Raw genomic sequence first — 22485 nt, forward strand, 5'->3', positions numbered from 1 at the left:
TTGTCTCACATCTGCAGACATACTGTAGTGCAGGAATCAATCCTGAAGCACTTACACGAGAGGAAAGTGATCAGGAACAGTCAGCATGGATTCACCAAGGGAAGGTCATGCCTGACTAATCTAATCGCCTTCTATGATGAGATTACTGGTTCTGTGGATGAAGGGAAAGCAGTGGATGTATTGTTTCTTGACTTTAGCAAAGCTTTTGACACGATCTCTCACAGTGTTCTTGTCAGCAAGTTAAAGAAGTATGGGCTGGATGAATGCACTATAAGGTGGGTAGAAAGTTGGCTAGATTGTCGGGCTCAACGGGTAGTGATCAATGGCTCCATGTCTAGTTGGCAGCCGGTATCAAGTGGAGTGCTCCAGGGGTCGGTCCTGGGGCCGGTTTTGTTCAATATCTTCATAAATGATCTGGAGGATGGTGTGGATTGCACTCTCAGCAAATTTGCGGATGATACTAAACTAGGAGGAGTGATAGATACGCTGGAGGGCAGGGATAGGATACAGAGGGACCTAGACAAATTGGAGGATTGGGCCAAAAGAAATCTGATGAGGTTCAACAAGGATAAGTGCAGGGTCCTGCACTTAGGACGGAAGAACCCAATGCACCGCTACAGACTAGGGACCGAATGGCTAGGCAGCAGTTCTGCGGAAAAGGACCTAGGGGTGACAGTGGACGAGAAGCTGGATATGAGTCAGCAGTGTGCCCTTGTTGCCAAGAAGGCCAATGGCATTTTGGGATGTATAAGTAGGGGCATAGCGAGCAGATCAAGGGACGTGATCGTTCCCCTCTATTCGACATTGGTGAGGCCTCATCTGGAGTACTGTGTCCAGTTTTGGGCCCCGCACTACAAGAAGGATGTGGATAAATTGGAGAGAGTCCAGCGAAGGGCAACAAAAATGATTAGGGGTCTGGAACACATGAGTTATGAGGAGAGGCTGAGGGAACTGGGATTGTTTAGTCTGCAGAATAGAAGAATGAGGGGGGATTTGATAGCTGCTTTCAGCTACCTGAGAGGTGGTTCCAAAGAGGATGGTTCTAGACTATTCTCAGTGGTAGAAGAGGACAGGACAAGGAGTAATGGTCTCAAGTTGCAGTGGGGGAGGTTTAGGTTGGATATTAAGAAAAACTTTTTCACTAGGAGGGTGGTGCAACACTGGAGTGTGTTACCTAGGGGGGTGGTAGAATCTCCTTCCTTAGAAGTTTTTAAGGTCAGGCCTGTCAAAGCCCTGGCTGGGATGATTTAGTTGGGGATTGGTCCTGCTTTGAGCAGGGGGTTGGACTAGATGACCTCCTGAGGTCCCTTCCAACCCTGATATTCTATGATGATTCTCTCAACAAATTTTTTGGTGGCCTCAGAGTGCGGCCACCAACTCTTTCTGGTGGTGCTCTGTCAATTTTTCCTAAAATACTTAATTAACTTTAGGAAAAACAATAAATATGCACATCTACATGTCCAAATCATTTTAATTTATTTATGTATGGATTTTTTTGCAGACTCAATAATAAAAATAACGTACAGTTGTCTCTATCCTTTAATGGACCTAAGCATAATAGAAACAGATAAGGTACTTTGCATGTTCTTGGTTGTTTTGTTTTGTTGGTTTTTTTTTTTTTAAGATTTGCTAGCTCTTAAGTCTGTTTCTGTTAAAGTGATATTTGAATGTTTATCACTTTTCACAGCAGCAGACTGCTTGCTAGCTGGGAGACAGTGAAAAGTGATATTAACATACAAATATCACTTTTCACAACAGACTTACTCAGCCCTGGCAAGCTGGAGGACAAATTAAGCCCTGGATAGGTAGGTGGGTAGGAAGGCAGCAGGGGTCAGGGGCAGTGTGGTGGTGACCTGATGGACCGGAGCCCTGCAACCATACGATGGTGGCCAAGAACGATGGTGGGCTGAGCCCGGGTTGGCACCTGTTGCCTCATGGCTGGGACTGGAGCTCGAAGCCCTGTGACCAGGGAACGGAGCCCACAGTTGCACAGCTGAATCTGCTCCCTCCCACCCGAGGGCTAAAGCCTACTCCTCCGGCATTTTTGGCTCCATAGGGGGGCAGGTCCCAATCCTTGCTGCTGACCCTAGGGGATGGTCCACTGCTTCCCGCCCCGCCCCCTGTCACTGGCCAGGAAGCTGTGGCTGCATGAAAAGCCCCTCATAGCTGCTTGCGGTTGAGAAACGCTGCTGTAGTCCATCTCTTTGTGCGTGAATGCATGCATCTTGTTACTACCTCTTTCATCCTGCAGAGACTGTCCCTCCCACAGATTTTTAATACTGGTAACAGAAAGAAACCCCACTTCCCAATTAATAGCTCCACTTTTATCAAATTTATCTTTATTTGCAAGTCACCTTTAAATATCATTTACTTAAATCTCTGTCACAGGGCATTTGCAAGCAGAGTTGGGCAAAATTTTTAAGATGAAACTTTTTTGCTGAAAAATGCAGATTTGGGTTGATGAAAACACTTTGTGAATTTTTATTGAATTTGTTGAATTGTTTAGGTTGAAAAAACCACAAAACTTCTGAAAAAATGAAAACATTTCATTTTGATGTTTTTGAAATTAAATGTTTAGGTTTTTTTATTCAAAATTACTTCACTTAGAAATTCACTTTGGTTTTATACTTTTTTTAAAAAGCTCAAACTTAATGAAACATTTAGTTTTGGAAAAAGAAAAGGAGTACTTGTGGCACCTTAGAGACTAACCAATTTATTAGAGCATAAGCTTTCGTGAGCCACAGCTCACTTCATCTGATGAAGTGAGAAGTGAGCTGTGGCTCACGAAAGCTTATGCTCTAATAAATTGGTTAGTCTCTAAGGTGCCACAAGTACTCCTTTTCTTTTTGCGAATACAGACTAACACGGCTGTTACTCTGAAACCTGTCATTTAGTTTTGGGTTGAACAAAACATTCTGAAAAAATTTCATTTCAGGTTGACCTGAAATTAATTAATCTTTTTTGGGGGGGGATCAGTTAGTGATCCAAAAAATCAGTTATTCTCACAGCTCTAGATACAAGGTGTCTATTGCTTTAGGATTTGTGTGTTGAAATATTTCACCAATGTATACTGTATATCCTTACTAATCATGCTTAGATGTCCAGCATTTAAATAATTAAAGACTAATCGCATGCAGTGGTGATGAGCCACTGGTCCCATGGGGCCTGTGCCCAGGGGCCCCAGCCAACTTGTGCGCCCCTGGAAAAAGTCTGCCACCGCCAGTAGAAGCTCCGAGCCCTAGTCACCAGGTGGGTGGGAGGGACGGGGGAAGCCCACCCATCCCCAACCACGCTCCGTGGCAGCAGTACTGGGCAGAAGCCCCCCCAGCAGCCCCCAACCTTGTCCCCGGCAGCAGCTGCAGAACAGGGGATGCCCTCCATCCCCAGCGGCCCCAGACCCCATCCCTGGCAGAAATCTCAGGATGGGGAAAGCCCCTGGCAGTGGCCCCCAACCCTGTCCCTGGCAGAAGCCGCGGCATAGCAGGGCAAGCCCCCTCCAGTGCCCCCTACCTGTCCCTAGCAGAAGCTGCGGTGTGGCAGGGCAAGCCCCTGTGCTCAAACCACTCTCCGGCAGAAACTCTGGGTGGGCAGGTCAGGAGAAGCCCCAGCACCCAAACCCCCGTAGCGTCTCTGGGACTGGAGGAGCTCTCTCCCCGCTGTGGCCCTGAGGCAGTGGCATGGGGACAGAGCTTCTCTGGTCTTGAGACTGCAAGGGAGGGGGGGTCAGGGGGAAGGAGAAAAAGGGGTTGTGGGGCTGCAGTGAGGGGGGGCGGAATGGGGGCCACCCTGGGTGGAATGGGGGTGGGTCCCGGGGAAGGGGCAGAAAGGAGTGGGGCTGCGGCAGAAGGGGTGGAATGGGGGTGGGCCTGCAGGCAGAAGGGGAGGGGAAGGGCCCTCCACTTGCTCTGGCCCAGTGCTCCAGGAAACCTTAATCCTCTGGTCACATGCCTTGCTACCATAATTTAAATATTCCATAAAGTTACAAATTCCTAGTCCTAGCTTTGCTGTGGTGGCCCGGAATGCATCAGCTGTTTAAGAAACCCATAGAGCTGGTTTGAAAGAGCAGAGGAAAATTGTATCTTCCCTCGCTATATAGCATGATTTTCTAAATTAGTTTAAAATAAATAAAAAGTAACTTTAAGAACCATGCCATATACAAGATGAAAGTTACAAACCCACTTACCTGAACTCCTGTATTCCAGTTCCAGCAGGCGCTCCTTGCCTCTGTGGTTTTTGTTTGTTTATTTTGTTTGTTTTTTATGCTGACTTTTTTCTTTAATGTTGTCACATTATTTTTAATGGCTATGTCGTTTCAGCTATCCCATCATGAATAGAAAAAATATAGATAAAAACTGCTGAAGGAAATGAAAGTTCATAGAAAACCACTAATCTTGCCAGTCATTCAAAAGAAGTATTTGATGAAGTGAGCTGTAGCTCACGAAAGCTCATGCTCAAATAAATTGGTTAGTCTCTAAGGTGCCACAAGTTCTCCTTTTCTTTTTGCAAAGACAGACTAACACAGCTGTTACTCTGTAACCACACATTAAAGAGAAGACTCTTTGCTTTCTGTCAGGATAATGCTCCCCTGCTGTGTATCTTAATAGTTAACAATGCTACTTTTAATCTACAGACCAAAACGTTGATTTTGAATGTTTCACCACTCTGGAAGGTATTTGAGTTACTTTATAACTATATTTCTCTCACAGTTTTTGATCTCTTGCTCTTCACACTGACAAGGGCTAGGAAATCCAGTTTCTGGTTGGCTAGCTGAAGTATGCATACTCCCTTGCAGGCTGATTAAAGGAAGTGGATTGGCGGGCTCCAAAAGGAGACTACTGCAGTCATCTTTAACTGTAAAAAGCACTTGCCATAGTGAGGGCTATGAAAATGAGGAGTAAACGGTGGGTAGTGAAGGCTCCACTACCTTTTTGTCTCTCTTACAGTTCTCTGTAGCACTTATCTCCATAGTATCTGAATTACTGAATAGGTAATTTAGATCCATAAGGCATTGTCCCTACTGGGCATAGAGTGGATTTTGCTTTTCACCTCTGATGAGTACTACAAGCATTTTTAGAATTCCCCCCTCCCCCACAGACTTTTTGTTAGTATTCTTTGTCTTTTGTTATAGCTGTGAGGCTTTAACAAAAAAGCAGGGTCTCCTTTAAAGAAAATTTAGTTAGTTACACCCTGTCCCCTTGAAACTTAACATTAGAATTATGTTCTGCTATTAATCCTCACTAAGGACAGTAACATTAGGCATGCGTTTGGATGCTGTTATAGTTATATACTAGTTTTGAAACCAAAATAACATGATATTGATAACTGGAATAGCTTTTGGAACTGCCTCTGGACCCCCAGTCACTAGACTGGTAGAGATCATGTATTTATAGGAGCAGTATTCTTGGACTTCGATGGAAAGGACACAAAAATACTCCTGTCAGAATTATTCTGAGGCGGCAGTGTTGTCTGAGGAGGTAGTGCCCTGGATAGTGGCAGAAGCTGAGGAGGAGGTTGAGAATTGCTACATATTTGTAACTAGAAGGCTGAGTGGAGATTTTCAGCTGCAGAACGAAGGCTGGGCTGCCCCATTGTTAGTAAAAATATATTAAAAATACCTTTCTAAGTTGTTCTCATATTTAGAATCGTAATAAAAAGTGTAAAGTAGGCTCGTATTAATTGTTAAGATGACTGTGTAAAGCCATGTTGTGATGGAAATTACATATAGTATTTCATGGAAGCAAAATTGCCTTTGTGAACCAGGTGCAAAAAGCAATTGAAATACTTCTCATCATTGCACGTTTTAGATCAAATGGTGATATCTGATATTAAAGTGTATGTTCAAAGTTCTGTAAGGTGTCATTCTGGAAACTGTCCTTCAAAAGCATTTACTGTATTCTGAAAGGTTGTATCTAAAATGTAATTAATTTCAATCACATGAAAACATCTTAGCTTTCTAAATTAATTTAGCTCTCCCAGTTGTTTGTCTTCTATTCCAGGGCTCAGTTACTAGTTTCTAATATCGATTGTCTTAAATGCTGTGGAATTGTGCTTTGTGTGAATTACTTATGTGTAGCTATTCTTGTTGACAACATTGGCGAGTATTTAGTTATAGATGCATTGTGGAATAATGATTTGTTATTATTTATGGATCTTGTTTTAGTTGAACTTAATTAATAAGCCATTTAGGTTTTCCAGTTCTGTTTATGTGTATTGTATTATCCTTTTTCCTTTTGGAGATGGGGTGAATATTTTGCCACATAGCTGGTCAGAGATTGAAAGCATAAAATTTTATATACAATATGTCAGCTGTTTTACAACCGATTACAATGAAAACCCTCTTTCTCTGCATTCCTGCCACAGTCACCTCTGAACAGGGTCATCTGTCTTCTTCAGAATAATAAAGACTTCAATCAAAGTCACTTGTGCAACTTTCCTAAGCAAAGCAGAAAACCTTCTGATGTGTGTACATTAGTCGAACTAAGACTTCCTTCCCTTGGGTGAGAAGCTCCCAGAGTGTGATCCATGGAGCACTTCCTCAGAGAGCTGCCTGGTCACAGGTTGCTGGCCCTGCTCTTTCCGTTTGCAGAATGTGGTTTAAAAGACAGTTAAGAATTCACTATTGCTTTCTCATGTAAGCAATTGCTGTAGTTGGCAGATGTACGTTATTTGATCATGAATGTATAGTAAAGGTGGCCAATACCATCTTGACTTAGAGGAGAGGTGGAGGCCCATGACACAATCTCTGTTAAGATGTAGTCCACACTGTGTGAAAAAGTTCATGAACCCCTGGTCAAAGGTGACTGTGTAAATTTAAACTATGTTTCTTAACTATGGCAAAATCCATCATACTTCAGTTAGTAAGCCAGAGAGATGACTGTTTACATGAGTTTTTAATAAACATTACAGTTTGTCAGTCATAATTTAGTCAGCTGCTGTGTTGGCAGTAAACAAAAGAAAATAAACTGTATTCCACGCTAAGGTGTGAGAGAGGTAACAGGTACGGAAATTTCTATTGTAAACTCTAGCATTTTGTTTAGGGATCTTGCAATTGACACGACAAACAAAATTTCACCATGAGACCTGCACAGGCATATCTCTACAGGGAAAGGAGTGACAAAATGTGGTTCTACTCTGAAAAATGACCATAAACACATCATCATGGGGTTTCATGTTTATTTTCTCCTGGCGATTCTGTGTCATCTACTTCTCTCTTAACTGTGTTGGCTCTGCTGTACCATCTACTTCTCTCTTAACTGTGTTGGCTCTGCTGGTCCTGCTTTGAGCAGGGGTTGGACTAGATGACCTCCTGAGGTCCCTTCCAACCCTGATATTCTATGAACAGGAGTGAAAAACAGTAAAAATTAATTTTAGTGAACAACTGTGACTGGTACACGCAAGGAGCAGATTTGCTTGATTGGTAGGTGCTATTTATACATAGCCACCCAATGATTTTGGATGCCTCAATTTTTGGGTGCCCAACTTGAAACACCTTGCAGGGGCCTTGTTTTCAGAAACTTCTGAGTACCCATCCTCTGAAAATCAGGCTACTTCAAGGTTTCTCAAGTTGGGCACCCAAAATCCCCAGTCCCCAAAATCCCCAGTTTAACTGATGACTTCTGGGATTCTTCTGTATTCATAACTCAGCTTAACTTTTAGATCAGCATGTCTACCATATTTGATATGCTGAAGCACCAAAAAGGGGGGAGTAGTTTGGATAGAAAGGGGTGTTCTTAGATCAACTCAGGACTTTAATTTCTGCCGTCTAACATCATTTAAGACCATTTCAAGTGGGAGTTTTGCAGCTCTGTAAATGTTGATGGGGTTAGAGCTTTGTGTTTATGTAGGTCAATGAAATGAGACTTGTAAACACCTGCTTTACTGCTGTGGCATGCACATTAGGCTTTACCTTGCTACTGATGTACTACGAAATGCTGTAGCCTGTACTACTTGCATTTGTTACCTAACTTCTTGGTTACAGCAGCCATGATTTATTTTAAAGTTATAACATTTTTGTAAATATTTTTAGGATAATCTCTTGCAGAATAGTCTATTGTTATCTGTTAAGACACTAATGTCTCAGCAGAAACATAGATTAATAGCAGACAAATAGAATTATCTGACCATTCACGTACATTCAGATAATACAAAGAGTCCATTCTGTGTTTGGAGGTCAGAACAAGGCACTTTGAAAGAATATAACCACCCTGTAACTCCAGCTATGTGGTTGTGCATGACCATCTGTTTAGTAAAAAGAAAAGGAGTACCGATGAAATGAGCTGTAGCTCACGAAAGCTTATGCTCAAATAAATTTGTTAGTCTCAAAGGTGCCACAAGTACTCCTTTTCTTTTTGCGAATACAGACTAACACGGCTGCTACTCTGAAACCCATCTGTTTAGTGTAGATCAGCTAAGTTTGTACTTCGGGAATATACCTTTGTGCTAGTAAAGACATTGGCAAAAGTAGGGCTGCTCTTTTTGCTCAAAGAGATCCACAAACATTTGGAAGCTATGCCGAATGGTTTCTCAGATGGAAGAATTTTGGCCTCCTGTTTTTCCCCAAAGCAAAACTTGTTGGCAGTGAGAAGTTTGCAAGACTGTTTTCCAGCTTCCACTGAATAATGTATCTATGCTAAACACTCTAATTCTGAGATGTACATGCCAGTCTGCTAGCACAGTTGTTGTTTATTTTCCTTGCCCTCCAACTTTTCTCTCTTTCTCCCCACAATACGATTGTTCCCAAGAGAGACTCTAGTTTTTGTACTTCTCATTCTTAAACCTAGAAACTAGCTATGTGTAAAAAGTAAAATTCTCTTAGGATTAATGATGCACCAGCTATGAGTTCTGAACCTTAGTGAGGAAAATAAAATGTGGAGTACTTTATGAGGAAAGAAAACAGTGCTGTGTGAAGCAAATCAATGTGAAAAAAAATGATTTTAGTATATTATTTTCAGGGCTTGAATATTTTACCTGATTCCTGCTACCCAAGATAAAATACCTGCATGAAATACCTATGTGGCCACGACTCCCCAAGGCCACACCTCCTGCATCTTAAAGGAATAAAACAGCTGTGTACTGTTTGTTGGACTCTTTACTTAACTGTAACATTGTCAATCAAGTTTCTATTTTATACTGTTTTTAAATGTAACATAGTGCAAATGGCTGGTTAAACACTCATTTATACATTCATTCCATATACAGAAGCTCTTTGCTCTACGTGATCTTTGATGTATTTAAAAAAACAGAGTACCTCAGTTCTGTCCCCTGCCTCTCAATAACTAATATATACCATACCCAGCAGCTAAAAAGTATTACAAATCTTTGCAGTTTCCTGCCAGAGCCTTCCCAAATAGAGATAATTATCTTATTCCTTGAATAATATATTAAATGAATAGTATTTAAACTAGCTATAGAACAAGTTTAATGCCACAAAAATTGTTGAATAAATTATTCAACAATCACTAGTAAAATTCATTAAATAACCTATTCACCAAATGCTATTCAGTCTTACTTACTATCATTCCGTTTTCCTTTCTATCTTTAGTCCATTTAGTCCTATTACAGATCAGTGACTTTTCCTTAGTAACCTTCAGCGTCTATTTCATTCTCATTCTCACTCTTTCCCTTTCCATTTATTGTATTTGATACCCTCCTCCGTTATATTTTCTCTCTTTTTCTCCCCATCTCCAATATCTGTCTATATGTATTTGCCATGCTTCATTTTTCTTATTTTTCAACCAATCTTTCATTTTCTCCTGCTCACTCACCCACCCCCTCAAACCCACCTACACATAATGCTTGGAAATTTTACCACACGTCTAATTGTCGGAGGAGTAATCCTACTAGCTACAGACCCATAAAGATATGGGGATCCCCTGTTCATGGTCAGTGCTTCTCTCCTCTCCTCCATTGCCTGGGGCCTCAACTCCATTACTCCTCCTCAACTCCGGAGGAGTAATTTGACAACATTAAAATCTCGGCTTTTGTTTTTCAAAATTGTGGTTCCAGCCCTCCTGGTTGTGAAGAAACAGTCAGCCACATTTTCAAGGTTATTTTCTTTACTGATGTCTGCCTGAGTCAGCAGGCACCTGAAACAATAGCTCTGAGAGGGATGAACTGCATCATTCATTTAATTGGAGTCTGAATTTTGAAATTCATTCCTCTGGATGTGTCTGTGCAGGGAGTTCCTCACTGCTACCACCCCATCGTCGTTTGTTCAGTTGGGTGCTGGCTGAGTCTCCCTCCTCCTCTGGGACAGAAGATGACAGAAGATGATCTTGGGAAGGGGAGATCCAGCCTGCCCAAAGAGGAGTGGTGGTGGTCTCCTAGATGACTTCTCTTATGTGGCCTTACCACTGCCATTCCAAGAAGGGACGGGGTAGGGCCAAGTCGCACGGGGCCATGTGGGGATGTGCCTAGAGCCTCGGATGTCCTCAGTCCAGTCCTGGGCACTGGGAATAAATAGAATGGAAGGGAACTATTTTTGGATCCGCCTCCCACTAGTGGGTATCTGAAATATGCATCCCCACCCACCAATCTCCTATGAATGGAGGAAGGAAGAAGCAGCATTCTGTGTGGGTGTGGGCGGGGTGCCTCCAGTACTCTTACCCTTCCCAAAGACTCCACTTTTTTGTTCTCCGACCTGAGCTGAATAGCTCCAGTACCTGCCTTTGCTGCAGCTCAATGGGGTTTTTTATCCGTTTTATTCCTAACCAAAGAGTTCTGAAGCACAGCAGTGATACTGAAAAGACTATTGTTGGTTTTCACGCTGTTGTATTTAGGGAAAGCTCTGAACATCAACAGAGGCACTGGAGCGGTCTGTCTGCAGACATAGGAAGATAGCATGGTATTAGTTCACACTCTGCTCATATTTGTAAACTTATTGTCAAAATCATAAGAGCTAGATAGTTCATTTTTAAAAAATAAACTTAGATTTTTGCATACATTGATGGCATTCACCTACGAAAGCTCCCTACTTGCCCTGGGTGATGGAGTAGATTTTTCAATCCCTGATAATGTTTAATCAAAGGTTGACAGTTAAAAGACAGAAGTGTAGCAGGTACTGTACAAGAAAAGTACCGTATTACAAACTCTCATAACTGGAGATAGCTGAGACATAGCGATACTCAATATTGCACAATAATTTTGCTATGCAAGAACTATTAGATCTGTAACTGGTAGCCTGCCATAATCATCATTGTTTTCATCTCCTTTCTTTTCTCCTCTTCTCCCTCTGAAGGTGCCCTGTATATAACTCATTGTTGAGTAGTGAGATAGTAACATCAAAGTAAATCAACCCTTCCCCCTTTTCCTCCTCTTTCCTGTTCCCCTGTAAGGAGACCAATCATCGGATGATAAATGAAATGAGCCAGCAAACTGTAGCACATTAACTTAAATCTTGAAATGACATCTCATCATGGGTAAACAAAACCATTATACAGTTAGAGATTAACACTTTTCCCTTATCTCCCCAGAATCCTACTCAAGTGGGAACAGCACTTCAGGTTTTCCACAATCTTGGGACTTTGAAGGATACCATTTCTAATGTAGTGGATGGATACTGTGCATCTCTAGACGAGAATATCAAGAGTGCTTTGGATATCAAAGTTTTGACACAGCCGCCCCAGACAGTTACAAGAGGTACAGTATGGGCATGTTGTTTAATTTACAGCATAACCGTCTCTGGTCATTTGGCAGAATTGCATTGTGCTCAGTCATGTGGGAGAAAAATGCTAAGCGTTCGTAGGAATTCATCATGAAAACCGTTAAGGTTTTTTGGGAATCTGATTCTACCTTACGAGCATTTGTGAGAGGACCGCAGAGAGACTGGTATATTACTTGTAAGCAGTGGAACAAATCTGACCAATGTATTCGATCACTTTTGTCAAATGGGAATATCTTAAAGTAGTGTTTCCAACTTGGGGGATCACTGCATCATTAAATTTAGCTCTTCTTATTTTTAAGCTGTGGTACCATGGAGAATTGAAGAACACAAATGCAAAACTGATGTAGATATCAGATTTTAATCTGAAGCCTTTACAACACAGTTTGGGATTAGACATGTGTGTTGGAACCATAATAATGGCATATGGCTTCTCAAGGAAGATGAAGGCTGCTTAAGGGTATTTGCATCAGTTAAAAAGAGTGTTTTATTTTTGTAATTCTAATACACTTAGGCCAAAGTGTTCAGGTGAGTGCCTATATCCTTGACAGCAGCCAGTTGTCCCTCGTCACCCTGCCAGCACATCTTACAACAGTGGAGAAGTACATTGGCTTTGTGTTTCTGCTGAGATGAGAAGCAGTGAAGTAGTTAATAATGCTGACATTTAAAGTATCCTCACTAGACTTCAGAGTTAATACTTGATTGAGATGATTGGGGCTGTTCACACCTCTCACAGCTGGTGTTTCAAGCTGTTTGTAGCTCAACACTTCTGAAAATCAGGCCACTTCTTTAAGTACCTATTGATGGATTTTTATGTTTTAACCTCATTTACACACTCACACCTGACAATGTTGGTCTTGATTTTTAAATCCTGAAATGGGTTGATACGTTGCCTTCAAAATATGTTTAGGTGGCCCTGGCCGAGCTGTTATGCCAACGCCAGGAAACACTGCAGCCTTCCGAGCAGCCCTCTGGACAAACATGGAGAAACTCATGGATCAGATCTGTGCAGCCTGTGCACAGGTATTCAGTCCCTATATTTCCTCTTCTACATTAGTGCAATTTTTGCATATACCACATTAGAAAACCTAAATTATCCTTGAAACAAATTCTCTTACAGGTGCAGCACTTGCAAAAAGTACTGACAAAGAAGAGAGACCCTGTTTCACATGTCTGTTTCATTGAGGAAATAGTTAAGGTAAAGTTTTATTTAGCTGAATAAGTTCTTACAAAAATAGCGAGTGGTTCTGTTAAGGAAAATGTGATGAGAGGAGCCTTTCAGTTACAGTTTTAAAGTTCTGTAGTAATTTCATAATTTCAGTAATGAGACAGTGCTGAAAGTCAGAGTAGCATAGCAAAGTGTATTTGTGGACTGTTTATGATCTGTGGGGTATATTTGTAGGGCATACACATCTTCTTGTAATAATTGCGTTTGTTTTCTTTAAAAGAACCAATAAGACACCATTGTCAGTTTTTATTCGTGATCATTATTGTCATCCCATAATATACGGTGTCGTTTGGGTAATTAATGTTGTGCATTAGTTTTTGTAGGAAAATATGTCTTCATGTGGTATCTAGTGTTCTCAGCCATCTGTTTCTCTACTTTTTGGCAATTTCTTCTCTGAAAAAATAATCATGGCTGGTTTTTTTTTCCCTTCGAAGGCCCAGATATGAATACCTATTCTTGTCCATTCATTTGTATTGTTTTCTATTCTTATTTGGAATAATTTGATTAATGGTCTCCTTCAGGGCTAGGAACAGCAATATTGAAGCCATTTGTCTGACTTAGTAAATGGGAAACAACGAAAACAAAAGAAGTTTTATGGTCTGTTTTTATGCAGACATCTCCTTTTCTATGCATATGGTTAGATTATTAATTCACACAGATTTAATTTTTGAAATGGTCTTGGAAACTATTCATATGTAAATTTTTCCCAACAGTAAAATCAAATACTAAAGGTTGAACACGGTGAACTTACTTGTCTATTAGTTAAGCCCACGCTGAAATACATGGAGTATAGCATTGCCCCATGGCCAGACACTTTGAAACTCTCCTTGAGAGGAAATGACTAGAGTTCTCTCTTTTTCTTTTTTTTAAATCCAAAGAAGTGGATAAGCTTTAGGTAAATGTCTCTGCATACCAAAAGCTTGCTCTTGCAAAAATTATCCAAAGCCCCTTGGCCTTCACAAACTGTCTCAGCAATAGGCCAACCTCTTAAAAGAGGAAAATGACCCTTCAAACAGCGGGAGCAATCCTGCACACTGGGAAGTTGTGGAGCAGTTTGAATGTGAGGAGAACTCATGTAAATGAGCTTTTCATCTTCCATACCCAGCAGCTCCCTCTCCTGGATCCATCCCTCTCCCCAGTATCCCTCATTACTTTTGAGGAGTGGCTGTTGGATAAGGAGGGGGCTTTCCCAATTGTCAGAGGAGGTTTAGGGAAGGCGGCAGGGCAGGGAGAGAGAGAGAGAGAGGCTGGGAAGTCTTTATCACAGTGTTTAACTAAAGAATACCCAAGTGAATGGAAGGAATTTTGTAGGGTTAAATTAGGGAAAGATTGAATGAAATACTGTGTTCTAATCCATAAAGTGCTGAGCCTCTGTTCTGAGGTACTGAACACCCTCCCTTCCCATTAATTTCATAACGTGGGACTGAGCCTGTGGTGCCAGAATGAATTTTATAAATAATATATATTTGTTTCTCCATGATTATCTCCTTCTCAATTAGTGACCTCTTCTGTAAATTATGAGATCAGTATAGAGGAGTATAAAACAAAGCTGGACAGTTCTTATTCTGGGAATGAGCTAGCTAATGCATCCGATGAAGTGAGCTGTAGCTCACGAAAGCTTATGCTCAAATACATTTGTTAGTCTCTAAGCTGCCACAAGTCCTCCTTTTCTTCTAGCTAATACAGTATCAGGTCGTCTTACAACTCTTCATCTTGCAAGAATTCTCCCTGCATAGTATAGTGCTGCTTTACTTCTTCCTTTCTCAGGTCGATACTGTACAGTACAGTGCTTTTCTTGGCCATTATCTTGGTAACACCCAGTGTGAGGTCTACGGGAAGAAGTACTGTGCAGCATCATGTGGTGAGTGTAGGCAACAAAGCCACACAAATCAGTGTTGATGGTGTTTAGCTAAAAGCAGTCAAGTACTAGTCACAGCTAAAATTTGGGAAGCCATGTAAATCCACTCAGTTTGAGCTGTACAGACAGCTGTCTGGGGGAGCAAGAACTACGATGTGTGTTGCCAGTAAGAAATAATCGCAGCACTGAGTCATGAAAACTGTATATCTCATACTAATCCAAGCCACCACAAATTCACAGCTGGCATTACCATCTTCAAGTCCTCAGAAAAAGGTTGTAGAGAGGGGAGAGAAGGTTGAATGTTCTTTGTGTTCAGTTTCATTAGTAAACAGAGCTAAACAATTAAACAAGCTAAATGTAATAGCATTATGCCCATTTTCTAAGGCAGCATGCCCACTCCAGATGATATGAAGATGACCCTCCACGCTGCATTCTGTGTACTAATTAGAATTAGTGATGCCAACATCATTATTGCAGTCATCTTCTGCGGCAGCTGCAGTTCCACTTTGCCTGTCCACCTGTTTTCTTGTTCTAACCATGGCAGTATAGGCGCCAGCCGAAGAAACATGAGAGAAGTGACCCCGGCCTTGATAAACACATGCCCTTTAATAATAAGGAAACTGGTTGCTTTTTGGTTCATTAGCCTCCTCCATCCACATATGTAGACTTAAAAATGACAAATAATAATATTGAAACTAAAGGTGAACTGAGTTTGTTTACCTGCCAGGATATTCTTTCAGTGATTTAGATGTGAGTTGATGAACTGTATCAAGAGAAATTCAGAATCTTGATGGGTTAATCTCAGGCTTTTCAGGTAACAGATTGAAAAACTTATTTTACATGTTATTGTTTTGAAATGTATTCGTAATTTTTATTTTAAAACTGATGAGTTGAAACATTAAAATTACAAATACATTTTGAAATAATTTAATTTGTTGTTCTTGTTCTCTTAATGATTCTGGTTCTTTACAGTGATTTTGTATTTATTTAAAAAATAGATTTGATTCACCTTTAAAGAACTGGTAGGTGCCTTCAACTGTTCTACCCTATTTCTTTTCCCTTTCAATCGTTAGTGACTAATCCTGCTGCAATGAAGGCCAATAGCTAAGTTAGCATTAATTTCAGTATCTAGCCTATCTTTTTATGAGAGCCCATTACCTAATCATATAGGTAAGAATCTGGTTGAGCCCCTTGTGATACGGAGTTGAAACTGAACTCTGATCTTCATATACGGTAGATCCTCCACTCCTACACACATTTCAGTTAGTGGCATTACAAAGTGAAAAGCAGTTTTCACAGCATGACAAAACATTTTGTGTTTTTGGCAATTGTGATCGGTGGAGACACGTGAGATGTGGCTCCCTCCATTCAGACAGGAGGGAGCCAATGACAGGACACTCCATGAGCAGCTCTTCTTTCCTCCCTTTGGTCTGCTAGTGCCCAGATTTGTTAACAATCCAATTAGACTGCAAAGGCCATCATTCCTCCAGACTTTTCGGGAAGAGGGTGGGCTGAGGGATGAATGGGTTTATTGTTATTATTATTATTACTATTACTATTATTATTTCATTTTATTTTTAATTTAATTTATTGGAGCACTGGACTGTGATTCAGGATTCTATTGGGTTCTGTTCCCAGCTCTCACTGGCATGCTGAGTGACCACTGGCAGATCACTTCCCCTCTTTGTGACATAGTTTCCCCATCTGTAAAGTGGGGATAATGATACTGATCACCTTCATTAATCACTTCAAGATAAACTGATTAAAAGTGCCACATAAGAGCTATTCTTTGGCATGTTATGGAGGGGTTTTTTTCTCATACCTCCTGGTGGGTATTTTTGGAGTGGTATAAGTAGTATATTTTATTAAATTGTCAATTTTGGAATTGCGAAATTTCAATTACACAAAAGTGCCTAGGACTCTGTGTGTGTGTGTGTGGGGGGGGTATGTGTGTGTGTGTGTGGGTGTTAAAAATGCATTTTAAAAAACCAACAATAAATCTGCATTTCACAAAAATACTGTTGAAAAACATTTTTTTTTCAAAACTGTCAAAAAAAATATAGCTTGTTTCATTTCAGATGTGAATGTTTTCACATTCGTTTATTGACAGAATTGCAAATGGTCCCAAGTGGAAAAACTGAAAAGCCAGTAGAATTACTGCCTTCTGTGAATTTGGAGAAAATATCATTTTATTTAGTTTTTCCTTAATTACTATAGGTATGATTTTTTTTTCCAAAAATTTTATAAAAGCACAAGTGGGCACAGAAACTACTTAAATATTATTATTATTTATTACTAATCGGTTAAATACAGATATGGTGTCTGGCCCAGTACAAGACAAGAGTAAAGACACCAGTCCTGATCTTACAAACACTTAATACTCACTCAATTTTAAACACAAAGATGCCCATTGACTTAATTGAGGATACTCATGTGCTCAAATGTAAGCATATACATAAATGTTTGCAGGATTGGAGCTACAGTCCCTGCCTTAAGGTACAATGTGTTTGCATTCTAAGCCCTAATCCTCGAATTGAGTAAACTCTTATATCTGCATGAAGACGCACTGAAGGTAAATTTAATACAAATTTATATTGCAGATTCAGGGGCTTATATGAAATAAATTCTAACTACATTGTGTTGAATGTAATTTTTTCCTTCTTTTCCCTTAAATTTAATTTTTATTTTTACCTGGGACAATGTCTAAAAATGCATCATTAAGAATAGATGGGTTTTTTGTTTGTTTTTTCTTGGGGGATGGAGTGAGGGGGTGGGTTAGGCTTGGCTGACTCAGGAGACTGATAGTGGCACGTGGTACTCTTCACCTGTGGCTTGCTAGGTTTGATGATGAGTGGAAGCTAACGTGAAATGAGTTGGTAGTTTCAGTCTGGTTCCTAATGAAGAAGAATACACTTAATAAAACCACCACCATTGTTTGCATTAATTATTGTTATTGCCAGTCTCACTAGAGAAGTAAGGACTGGGTATACTTGCAGATAGAACTACCCTTCACCCTGAGATGTGGTTCTTCTTTGAGTGCTTGCTCAGGTCGATTCCTTTCTAGGTGTGTGCATGCCCAGGTGAACAGTTGTTGGAGATTTTTGCCTTAGCAGTATCCATAGGGTCAACAGTGGTGCCCTGTGGAGTGCCACTCTCATGCATCGGTATATTAGGTGTCCCTGGCCCTATGCCCTTTCAGTTCCTTCTTACCGCCTGTGATGCTTCGATTCCCACTTCCCCTTGCTTTGCAAGTGGATAGCATTTTTTCTCTCAACTCTTCACTATTGTTCTTTGTATATACTTGTTTACAGTAGTTAGTGAGTAAGTAGGTGTTAAGTGTTAGTAGTTAGTAAGGTTAGCGTCCTAGCAGGGGATTTTCCCCGGGACGGGACATGCCCCAGTCCCCAGGTTTTAAGCCGTCATCTGCCTTTAACAGGCCTACGCATTATCAGCATTATCTCTGGGCTACACTCTGCAATTCTCGGTCGTTCCTCCCTTCCGCCCCCCTTCCCCATCCCTCTTCAGGGACCCTTCTCACAAGCAACTTCTCGTTCAGGAGGTCGACAGCCTTCTGAAGCCAGGGGCAGTGGAGGAGGTCCCTTGGGAAATGAAGGGGAAAGGATTCTACACCCTTTATTTCCTAATCCCAAAAGCAAAAGGGAGCCTAAGACCCATTCTGCAATTGTGGTGCCTCAACAAATATCTCAAGAAGTTGACGTTCCGCATGGTCTCCCTGGCTTCCTTCATTCCCGCCCTGGATCTGGTAGACTGGTACGCTGCTCTTGACTTGAAAGACGCTTATTTTCATATTTCCATCTTTCAAGGACACAGAGGGTTCCTCAGTTTTTTGGTGGGCCAGTGTCATTTCCAATTCTCACTGGCCCCGTGGATGTTCACAAAGTGCCAGTAGCCACTTGTGTGAGTCTCCAGGTCTATCCGTATCTCGACAACTGGCTCATCAAGGGCAGAGGAGTCTTAGTCTGGTGTGTTCTGTCACAACCTGGGCCTGTTAATAAACGAAAAGAAATTGACCCTCATACCATGGAACAGATAGAGTTCATAGGGGCGGTCTTCGACTCCACGTGGGCCAGAACTTTCCTTCCAGAGGCCCGTTTCCAAGCCATGTTGGGCTTGATCTCGCATATAAGGGACCACCCACTCTCACAGCCTGCACCTGCCTGAGGTTGTTAGGTCACATGGCAGCATGTATTTACGAATACAGGAATGATCTGTCATCCCTGGCTCCATCTCTTGCCGCTGCAAGTGTGGCTGGCATCAGCCCACACCCCCAACAGGCACAATCTAGACCTGGTAGTCAGGGTGCCAGACCACATCTGGTCGTCCCTGGAAAGGTGGGTGGCCCCAGATCAGTGCTGGAGGGAGTTCCCTTCGCAGCCCCAGCCCCATCACTGACCCTGGTTTCCGATGCCTTGGACCTGGGCTGGGGATCCCACCTGGGCAGGCTCAGCACGCAAGGCTGCTGGTTGCAGAATGATAGCTCCCTCCACATAAATGTCAGGGAGCTCAGAACGGTTCTCTTGGCCTGCCAGGCTTTCCGGTCCCTCCTGGAAGGCAAGGCGGTACACCATCGCAATGTTTTACAGCAACAAGCAAGGTGGAGCCAGATCATCAGCCCTTTGCCAAGAAGCTCTCTGGTGCTGGGACTTGTGTGCGGCATGCCATTTATCTGATGTTTGCACACCTCCCCAGACCAGGAATATGTTAGAAAATCATCTCAGCAGGTCCTTCTCATCTCACCACGAATGATCACATCTGGATGTGGTTAGTGTGATCTTCCAAAAGTGGGGAACTCCCCAAGTGGACTTGTTCACGTCTTGTCAGGCCAGGAAATGCCACGTGTTCTGCTTGATTTGGGGGATCAACAGAGGCTCCCTGTCAGATGCCTTTTTTACTCCTATGGTCAGGGGCTCTTATGTACCCCTTCCCGCTGGTGCCATTAATCCACAGGGTCCTAGTGAAGATCAAACAAGACAAGGCAAAGGTAATCCTGATAGCCCTGGCTTGGCCTTGCCAACACTAGTTCGGCACGCTTTTGGACCTCTCGGTGGTGACCTTGCTGCAGCTGACGCTCTGGCCAGTTCTGCTGTCTCAGACCACGGCGGTCTTCTGCACCCAAACTTGGCAGTGAGCGCTGCACCTGACGGCTTGGCTGCTGTGTGGTTGAATGCGCAAGAGCAGGAGTGCCCAGCCTGCGTCCAGCGGGTCCTGTTGGGCAGCAGGAAGCCCTCCACTAGGGTGACCTACCTAGCCAAGTGGAAACAATTCATGTGCTGGGCCTTGGACCAGGGTATTCGGCCTGAGCAGGCCTCGCTGCAGTTGATCCTGGACTACCTTCTGCATCGCAAGCTCCGGGGCTTTTCTTTTTCATCAGTTAAGGTCTGCTTGGCTGCTGTTTCAGCCTTTCACCCTCCATTCCAGGGCAGGTTGGTCTTTGCGCATGACATGACGGTCTGGTTTTTGAAAGGTCTGGAATGACTCTATCCCCATAACTAGGATCCAGTCCCTCCTGGAGACCTGAATCTCATGCTGGCACAACTCATGGGTCCCCCCTTTGAGCCCTTGGCTTCCTGTTCTCTTCTTCTACTCTCCTGGAAGGTCTCATTCTTCGTGGTGGTAACGTCTGCCCACAGGGTCTCTGAGATTAGGGCACTAACCTAGGATCCGCCATATACAGCGTTTTTCAAAGACAAGGTCCAGCTGAGGCCGCACCCAGCTTTCCTGCCCAAAGTTGTTTCACAGTTTCATACGAGCCAGGACATATTCTTGTCCATCTTCTTCCTGAAGCCATATGAGTCAGAGGAGTAGCGTAGATTACACTCTCTGAACATCAGGAGAGCACTGGCCTTTTACACTGAGAGGACTAAGCCATTCCAGAAGTTGATACAGTTATTTGTTGTGGTGCAGACAGGGTGAAAGATCTTTTGGTGTCCGCCCAGAGAATTTCATCATGGATTACCACCTGCATCCGGTTTTGTTATGAGCATGCAAAAGTACCTCCATTGGCGATTGGAACCGCCCACTCGATTAAGGCGCAAGCCATGGTGGCGGCCTTCCTAGCCCAACTGCCAATTCAAGATATCTACAGGACCATTACCTGGTCATCCATTCACACATTCACATCTCATTATGCCCTTACCCAGTAAATTCGAGACAATGCTGGCTTCAGTAGAGTGGTGTTGCAGGCTGCACGGCTGTGAACTCTGAGCCTGCCTCCATGGATACTGCTTGTGAGTGACCTAGAATGGAATCAATATGAGCAAGCACTCGAAGAAAAAAAAAATGGTTACCTACCTTTTGTAACTGTTGTTCTTTGAGATATGTTGCTCACGTCCATTGCATTACCTGCTCTCCTACCCCTCTGTCAGAGTTGCTGGCAAGAAGGAACTGAGCGGGTGTAGGGCTGGTGGCACCTAATATATGACACATGAGTGCAGCAATCCAGAGGGCGCCACTGCCAACTCTACAAATACTGCTAAAGCAAAAATCTCTGACAGCTGGGCACGTGGGCATGCACACACCTAGAATGGAATGGACATGAGCATCACATCTCGAGGAACAACAGTTATGAAAGGTAAGTAACCATTGTTTTCTCAAGGTCAAGGTGAAAAGCATATTAGAAGCGTGTAGGAAACCTTACACTGCTGCCCATGCTGGACTTGTTTTCTGGGTACAAGAAAATGTTAGTCTCTTGGGTGGCCACTGGCTTTCTGAAGTACTAGATTTACTTTGTTTCAGTTTATACTTATCTTTCATGGGTATGAGAGGATTGATGTTTTTGAAGCACTTAAAAGACACAGGAAATTATATAAGAACTTAATATTTTTACTACTTGGAAACAGATTTTCTTAGGAATCACCAAAGTGTTCTAATGGTGAGTTTCAAAACTATATGCTCTTAACCTTTATTTTCTAGTTCAGGAAGTTATATTTTAAAAACAGTTTTAATTAATTTCTCAGTTGCATAAAAACACCCTTTTTTAAATTTTGCACTGCTGCTGGAAATCTAGAAACCATTATACCTTCGGCTTAAAGTGATCAAACTCAGTGTAATGAAATTCCATGCCCTGCAGTAACAGAAAGATTTTTTTTTTTTTAAATCATGGCGGTGTTTATTGAATATATTTACCTGCAATATATAATCAGAAATTTAAATGCACTAATCTTTTTTTTCTACTTTGATCCCGACTACCTCTAGAAGATATCAAGGGTTGATTCAGAGCTCATTTTGCAGTACTCTGTTTCTGTACTGATGAATTGTACTACTGAAAACGATCACTTTTGTTCATAGTCTAACATTTGGCAATTATGTTGCTATAGAAATAGTGCAAATGGATTTTCCTTAGTTCAGTCCCATGAGGTCTTGCTGTACAGAATTATTAAATCACCTGCACTCTTGCTTTATTGGTGGAAAAAATACTTAGGTTGTCCTTTAAATATCTTCAGTTTTCCGAGTGATGTTCTCAAATCTGTCTTTCTATATGGCAGGCTTTTGGCTACAGATGGAGAACGTCGTGTGCATTAGTATGCAAAGCCTTATTCCACAAGCCTGCAGAAAATAGCATATATTCTCTGTATTGTTTTACATTTCAAAGAGACTTGACATAAAGATGTTTTTCATATCCTAGTCAAAATATCAAAGTTTTCACAGGAAAAATAAGTTGTGGGGGGATGGTTGTGAAGTGAGAATTTGCTTGGAAGTAGCATATCAGAGTAGGTATGG

General features: G+C 42.0%; 1 protein-coding gene across 3 annotated transcripts in view; it reads left to right on the forward strand.

The window, feature by feature from the left end:
• The window catches only part of COG5 (component of oligomeric golgi complex 5), a 307484-nt gene that overhangs the window by 201391 nt on the left and 83608 nt on the right, over window positions 1-22485 (forward strand). For all 3 annotated transcript variants that reach the window (XM_073328456.1, XM_073328457.1, XM_073328458.1), the window contains exons 8-10: window positions 11472-11637; window positions 12570-12682; window positions 12780-12857. In XM_073328456.1, the coding sequence (XP_073184557.1) occupies window positions 11472-11637; window positions 12570-12682; window positions 12780-12857 (357 nt within the window). The remainder of the gene's footprint in view (window positions 1-11471; window positions 11638-12569; window positions 12683-12779; window positions 12858-22485) is intronic.

This window comes from Lepidochelys kempii, chromosome 1 (genome assembly GCF_965140285.1).
Source record: "Lepidochelys kempii isolate rLepKem1 chromosome 1, rLepKem1.hap1, whole genome shotgun sequence".
Classification (NCBI taxonomy): domain Eukaryota; kingdom Metazoa; phylum Chordata; order Testudines; family Cheloniidae; genus Lepidochelys; species Lepidochelys kempii.